A 7,001-nucleotide genomic window follows, 5' to 3' on the forward strand; every position below is an offset into this window, starting at 1 on the left:
ATGAGATACTATTACCCTAAATTATATATACACGTGCGAATATTCATCATGCAAACAGGTAGCTAGAGTAAAGCAGTGGAATATAATTTGAGAAAGGCATATATATTAATGCGCACACGTGATTAATTGTTGTAACATAATTAATCTTAGCCCTAAGAAAATGGAGATGGCTGACTGTTTGATAGCGAGCAAGCTGTCGTGGACCACAACTTCAATTTTCAGTGCGCCGGCAACTTCTGATCAAAGATCGGGCGGATATGGGATATATTGGAGTTGAGCCTTACCCATTCAGGAAACAAAAAAATATATACACACTTTCCGGTTATTAATAATTATTATTAGTTGCACTATCGTATAAAAGGATAATTAGGCATTTCCAATTAATATATATATATATATATATATATATATTGAAGGATACTAATTCGAACAAGAATTTAATAAAATAATCTTAATTTTATTGATAATCTTAATTTATGGTGAAAGAATACTTTATACAAAAGAAAGATTACAACCAAAATTTTAAAACCAAGCTCATAAAAAAATTAAAAATAAAAATTTATAATAAAAGATTTACAAGTAGTCCATAGAGAAAATAAACAGAGTAGAGTAGTTGATGAAGAAGGTTAAGGAGTATTTGCACGATCCCAAAAGAAGAAACAAACCAAACAAATGTATTAGGAAGTTGAAGTAGAGAAGATAAGCATATCCTGTTTTCCAAGATTTGATGGACAAACAGTTGCAAGTTGTAGGTACTTCTCCAATTATTACATAATAATTAGAAAAAGGAGCTCACTCTAATGAGAAATGAGCCGTTTGATCATAATTTGGAGCTACAATTCTCACTATAAAAAGTAATAAGCAAACCATCTATCGATCATGGCAAGACATTCCTTAGGCTTGTACTCCGGTGCTGTGTGACCCGCGCCCTGCACAAACCAAAACGACATTATATCTACTCTATAATAAGAGAGGCAATAGAAGATTTTCTTTGATTTCACATTGTATAGTTAGTTATGGTTATGCCCTCATTTGTAGGGGTCATGCCCAAGCCACCTCGCGTCCACCACCCTGGCCCTACAATTGCATTTTCACAATTACATTTCTGTCCTATTATAGTTGAAAATGGGTTCAAGTGAAGTGGATATGACAGCTATGTGTATTACAAGAAAGTTGGGAAAATATTAGTATATCTACTGCTGTATGTAGATTACATGCAAATTGCATGTAAAGACTCCAATCTGATTGAAAAAGTCAAATGCTTACTGAAGTCAGAATTTGAAATGAAAGAACTAGGACCTGCCAAGAGAATCTTGGGAATGGAAATAGTAAGAGACATGAAGAAAAGGCTACTCTACTTATCACAAAAGTCTTATATTTCAAAGATTCTTAAAATGTTTGGCATGGATCATTTAAAATCTGCAAGCACTCCCGTTGGGCAACAATCAAAACTGTCAGTCACACAAACTCCTCAAACAGATGAAGAAATAGAGTTTATGCATAAAATACCTTATGCTAGCATGGTGAGAAGTGTAATGTACTCTATGGTCTGCTCTAGACCTGACTTGACCTATGCTGTTAGCATAGTCATCAAATTCATGAGCAACCCTGGAAAACCTCATTGGTATGCTATCAAATGGGTGTTTGAGTACTTATTTGGTACAGCTTGCTTGCAATTGAAGTTTGGTGGAAACTCACAAAAGGGAAGTGAAATAGAAGGTTTTGTGGACTCTGATTATGCTGGAAACATAGACACCAAAAAGTCTTTAACAAGTTTTGTGTTTACAGCTTTTGCACCGTTGCCATCAGTTGGAAGGCAAATCTGCAACCAGTTGTTGCCTTATCGACAACTGAGGCTGAATACATTGCCATGACTGAGGCAATCAAGGAGGTTGTATGGTTGAAAGGTATATCTAAGGAGTTAGGCATGTCTGAAGGGAATGTCACAGTATATTGTAATAATCAGAGTACCATTCACCTTGCTAAAAATCAGGTATATCATGAAAGGTCAAAACATATAGACATTAGGCTACATTTTGTAAGAGACATCATTTCAGCTGGAGAGATTGGGGTAGAAAAGATCCCAACAGAAGAAAATCCTTCTGATATGATGACTAAGTGACTACCAATAGTCAAGTTCAGACATTGCCTGAACTTGATCAATATGGAAAATTGCCAAGTCACTTAGAGGGGATTTGCAGCAACAGTCAAAGAGGGGAAAAAGGCAACTTGGAAGGTTTAAATGATTTCCAAGGTGGAGAATTGTTATGATAGTGTCAACCATTTAGAAAGAAGCATATGTGCACATGGCTGCACATGTGGAAAGACTCGAGTACTGGATAGTTTCTGTGAAATAGGAACTTATCCTTCAGTTATGGTTTTTTCTGTTAAAGCTTAAGTTCTATAAATAGAAGCCTTTCAATTTTACTGGTATGAGATTGACACAGAGAGAATACACAAGTGACAAAAAAGAGAACATTTGCTGTAAGGCTCCAAGAAAGTGTGAGGTGTACATGAGAGAGTGTTCTGTAATCTCAAGATTGTATTTGATAATCAATGAAGGAAAGTCTCTTGACTGTTGCTGCCGTGGATGTAGATCACTAGGATCGTACCACGTAAACTCTTTTGTGTTCTTTATATTCCTGCTATGTGTTGTTTCAAGTTCTTTACAATTCTTGGCATATGAGTTGGAGGCATTAATCATAGTAAGAAAATCAGAGTTTTAACATATATACACACGCTATAACAGATTTTATTGAACACGATATAAGGAATTATATTTTGGAGAATTCTTGCCTTTATAGTTGTGAATGTCAAACTGTACTTTTCCTCTGTAAAGATGGTGACGTATCTGAAGAAAACAAAATGAAATTTACCATGCATGAGATGGTAGCAAATTTAGAAAATGGAAAATCATACTGTCTAGAAAGGAGCAGGGTCACAAATTAAATAAGGTGATCATGGAAGTTCACCCTGCAATTTGACCTTCAACAAACCAAGGTCTCCAGTCATCCTTTATAGACAAATCCAGTGTTTCTATCCATTGTTGTGTTCCCACATACGGAATTAACATGTCGTGATCACCGCTACAGAAAGAGAAGTTCTTCAGGTTATGAAAACTTAAAAATTTCGACATAGAGTACTTTTTCCCAAATATTTATATATTACTCGTTAATAGGGTTATGCTGACACGCCAAGCTAAGCCCAAGGTAGGGGAGGGAGGGCATAAGCTTGTCATGGCAATTCCAGGAATTTATTACAGTAATTCCTTGTCCGATCAATAAGTATGAGTAGCGAAATTCATATAGAAGGTGCATACATGGTAGATCTAGTACGTACGTATATAGTACCTGTAAACCAGAGCTCGGAGATCTTTCTTGGTGAGGTTTTGGTGATAATCAATACTTGTTATGACATTCTTTGTATATGTTAAGCTCTTATTGCATCTCTCCCAGTCTGTTTTGGTTCCCTGATCAATCACAGGATAGCTTAAACGTATTTAGTGAAACCGTAATGTGTATTTAAATTCTATCGCGATTAGAAGTACCATATGTACGTACTAATTAAATACCTCTCGAACGTGGAGAGCCTTTTGCACCGTTTTATCATTCGCCCAAACATAAGAGTACAGATAGTTATAGCTCTGGAAATAATAAATTATAGGCTGTATGATTATAAAATAGATAAAACATAGCATCTCATCTCGTCTCATTTAGAAGAGAATAAATTGTGTATGTGAGAGAGAGAGCAAGAGAGAGAGAGAGAGATACCCGACACCATGGTTCAGGAACTTGATCTGGTGCTGAATGGAGTATATCTATGAAATTATCATCGAGATGGAGGCTCAAACTCCAGAGTTTATTTGGCTTTGGGGAGAATGCAGCGCAATTTGGTTCCAAGATTTGGGCAGCATATATATCATCTAAGCACTAAAAATTCCATGGGTACGTAAATCATTATTCATTGCCCGATCAAACTAATTGACATTAACATGACTTGTGTAATCCAGAATGAATGTTCTTAATTAATCCTACTCACCTCATTGACCTTTCGAAGATCTTCTACACATTGCATATTGTTTGGATCTGGATCTATATATCTTCCTTGGCAGTTTCTTTTAGTTGACTATAAGCACATATATATATATATAGCATTTTGTTAACAACTATACATAGTCCTTCAGGTAGAAAAATATTACCAAAAGCATTCATTGGCTAACTAAAGAGCACTTCACCTGATAAAGTCTATCGGATATAAGTGCTGTTCGGTGAGCGAATTTTACTCTTTCATTTCCGTCCCAAATCTCATATGTTAGTGGGTTACCAATCACAAAACCCTGTGTCGAATTTTCCAAACAAAGAGAACAAACATGAAAGAATACAGTGCAATCCAAATGACTATACATATATAATATTATTATATATAAATAGTGCTGTAAGTACATACTTTGAGATTCAATGGTGGCGAATGTCCAATTTTGTTACCTACATGCAATTTAACTTGAGATCAATCACAAGATCAAGACGGAGTAATCATGCCGCTGCAACTAACATATATATATATATATATATATATATAAAAGAAAGGTCGATCATCTGAATAATGATCTGTTTTTGTTATTTATACATGGGAGATGAATTCTTTCTTCCAAATAATGACGAAAACGAAAAAGGAAATTTGTGCGATCATGCTAGTACCGTATTTTTCTTAGAGTGAAATTGAGAAATTAATTTACCGTTTGAAACTTCTTGAACAATGATTGGGACGGTTTTCCCAGAATAAGAATCGCCGGCAACATAGAGTGGATTGAAGAGAAATGTGGGATGAGCCACTGCATGAAGCAATATGATATAATAAATACAAATTAGTCGTCTCAAGTAACGTCTAAGTATATATGCACAATCAGAAGTACTTATCCTAAAATATATATTACAAGCTACTGCAGCTGATCATCATGGGTAGATTACATCTACAGTGGTCGTTGAGATGCTCTTAATTTTCTGCCAATTAATGCATGTATATTATATATACCCTGAGATTTAATCCCGGCCTTTTGGTAAATTAATCCGAGTCCGCTCACCTTTCTTAGAAATTCATAGGTTTGTGTTGTTGACGATGTATCGTTGCTGTTGTATGCTTCCCAAGTTGTTGCATATGAGAATCCAGTACCAACCGGTGCATCCAAAAATATCATATTCGCAATCTAAAAGTTCGACCCAAATGACTTCGATCATAAAATGTTACATTCTAGTTTACACATCAAATAATATATCTTACTTTTGTCCACGAGTACGGGTTCAATTCCAACATTGGTTTGTTCCCACTAGAGTTTGCATAGTCGAAAGTAAAAGGACCTACACACACGAATGCCAAATCATGGCGTCAATGAATTAGCAAAAATGAGTAGGCCATGACACACTTTTATGTTTGAATTTGCTCTGAATTTGCCAAGAGCATGATGGTCTAATGACATATAACCTAATATTTCAAATGAAAAATTTGGCTTTGAACCCCCACCGGCCCCCCATATAAAAAAAAAGTTTATGTTTGAATTTAAGACTCCCAAATCGGAAATAGGTAGACACAAGAAGAAGATCTTACAATATATATATTGTAAAGTTTGCTTAAGGTGTCTGTCTCTCTTTCTATTTAAAATTTTTAAGTACTAATAAAAAGGTAATAAGCGGATAAATTTCCATTACACCAATCAGCAAATAGTAACTAATGTTAAAACTAAAAATAATCACATATTATTCAGAATAATACAGCCTCCATGTGGTCGAGGCACGTACGGACAAATACACCACAGAAAAAAGGAAACAAGCCATTAATCTTTTTAATATTCATGTGAACATTAATATCTTATTCGACCCTTTTCATAACTTTGGCTTCAACAACGGCCATGCTCTCATGTGTTGTCCTCATTTCTATGTAATGTACCCAATTTATCCCTTCCAAGTGGGTGGGGCCGGGGCGCACCAACCCTCGTGGAAAAATATCTTCCAAGTATTATGCTAATTAAATTAAGAGTATAGATATGCACAGATCTGACAGAGATGGCTACAAGCTGGAGAAATATATGACACCAATTTCAAATAAAAGGCCCGAGAGACCGGAACAACCAGGACCACCGGTGAGCCAAAGCACAAGAGGGTCATCCTTGGGATTCCTTTCAGACTCGATGAAGTAATAAAACAATTGCACCTCGTCTAACTCTCCAACGCCAATGTACCTTTGTCTCATGTAAAAGCAGAACCATGCATATAATTAAACTGATCTCTCTATACATACATATATATATATATATTATATATATATATATGTATGGAATGCTGTAATGCAACATGTGTTATACACACTGACCCGGTTTCGAGTTTGAAGGGAAGCTTGCCAGGGAAACCTGGAAGAGTGTCGATGATGGACTGGGACTCAACCGAGTTGGAGATCAGGAGCAATACATGAACAAGTACTACTACAGACAACCACATTGTGAGATTACTACTACTACTGCAACGTCTGAATATATAGATTTCAGAGGTGGTACTGAAGGTGCCCTGCAGTCTGCATACAACCAGCTTTCCCTCGCTAATAGTCTAGTCATGTGCTGCCACCATCCCCGGGCCCCATAAATATATGGAAAATATTAAGAAATACTTTCTTAATCATGAAATAAAATAAATATTATTTTTTATTCTATTTCGTGATTAAGAATGTATTTTTTAATGATATTTTAAATTTATTTTATTTTTTAAAAGTATAAAAAAATCTATATAAAAAATAAATTAAAAAAATATACATAGAAAAATACATGTTAAGCCCAACGGAAGCCACAGCGAGACTGTAGCATGTCCATTTTAAATATTTAAAAAATCATAATATTATTAAAAAATACTTTTTTAATCGTGAAGAAAAATAAAAAATTATAAAAAAATATTTTTTATAATTTTTTATTTTATTTCGTAATTAAGAAAGTATTTTTTAATATATATTTTTTTTACTTT

General features: G+C 34.8%; 1 protein-coding gene across 1 annotated transcript; it reads right to left on the bottom strand.

The window, feature by feature from the left end:
- Window positions 1–817: 817 nt before the first annotated feature.
- LOC108983124 (serine carboxypeptidase-like 18) lies at window positions 818–6,488 on the bottom strand. Its single transcript, XM_035684038.1, has 14 exons — window positions 6,364–6,488; window positions 6,087–6,232; window positions 5,278–5,354; window positions 5,077–5,203; window positions 4,736–4,831; window positions 4,447–4,484; window positions 4,235–4,336; window positions 4,039–4,125; window positions 3,771–3,929; window positions 3,572–3,643; window positions 3,351–3,469; window positions 2,973–3,086; window positions 2,797–2,851; window positions 818–929 (listed from the first exon to the last, which is right to left on the bottom strand). The coding sequence occupies exons 1-14, from the start codon at window positions 6,486–6,488 to the stop codon at window positions 846–848; spliced, it is 1,401 nt and encodes a 466-aa protein (XP_035539931.1). The 3' UTR covers window positions 818–845.
- Between the last annotated feature and the right edge of the window lie 513 nt (window positions 6,489–7,001).

Source organism: Juglans regia, chromosome 13 (assembly GCF_001411555.2).
Source record: "Juglans regia cultivar Chandler chromosome 13, Walnut 2.0, whole genome shotgun sequence".
Taxonomy (NCBI): domain Eukaryota; kingdom Viridiplantae; phylum Streptophyta; class Magnoliopsida; order Fagales; family Juglandaceae; genus Juglans; species Juglans regia.

Coding starts and splice junctions, on each gene's coding strand:
- LOC108983124 (XM_035684038.1), bottom strand. CDS start 6,488: ATGTGGTTGTCTGTAGTAGTACTTGTTCATGTATTGCTCCTGATCTCC. Junction 5,355..6,086: donor GGGCCTTTTATTTGAAATTG/GTGTCATATATT, acceptor TCGTGTGTGTAG/GTCCTTTTACTTTCGACTAT. Junction 4,126..4,234: donor TATCCGATAGACTTTATCAG/GTGAAGTGCTCT, acceptor ATGTGCTTATAG/TCAACTAAAAGAAACTGCCA.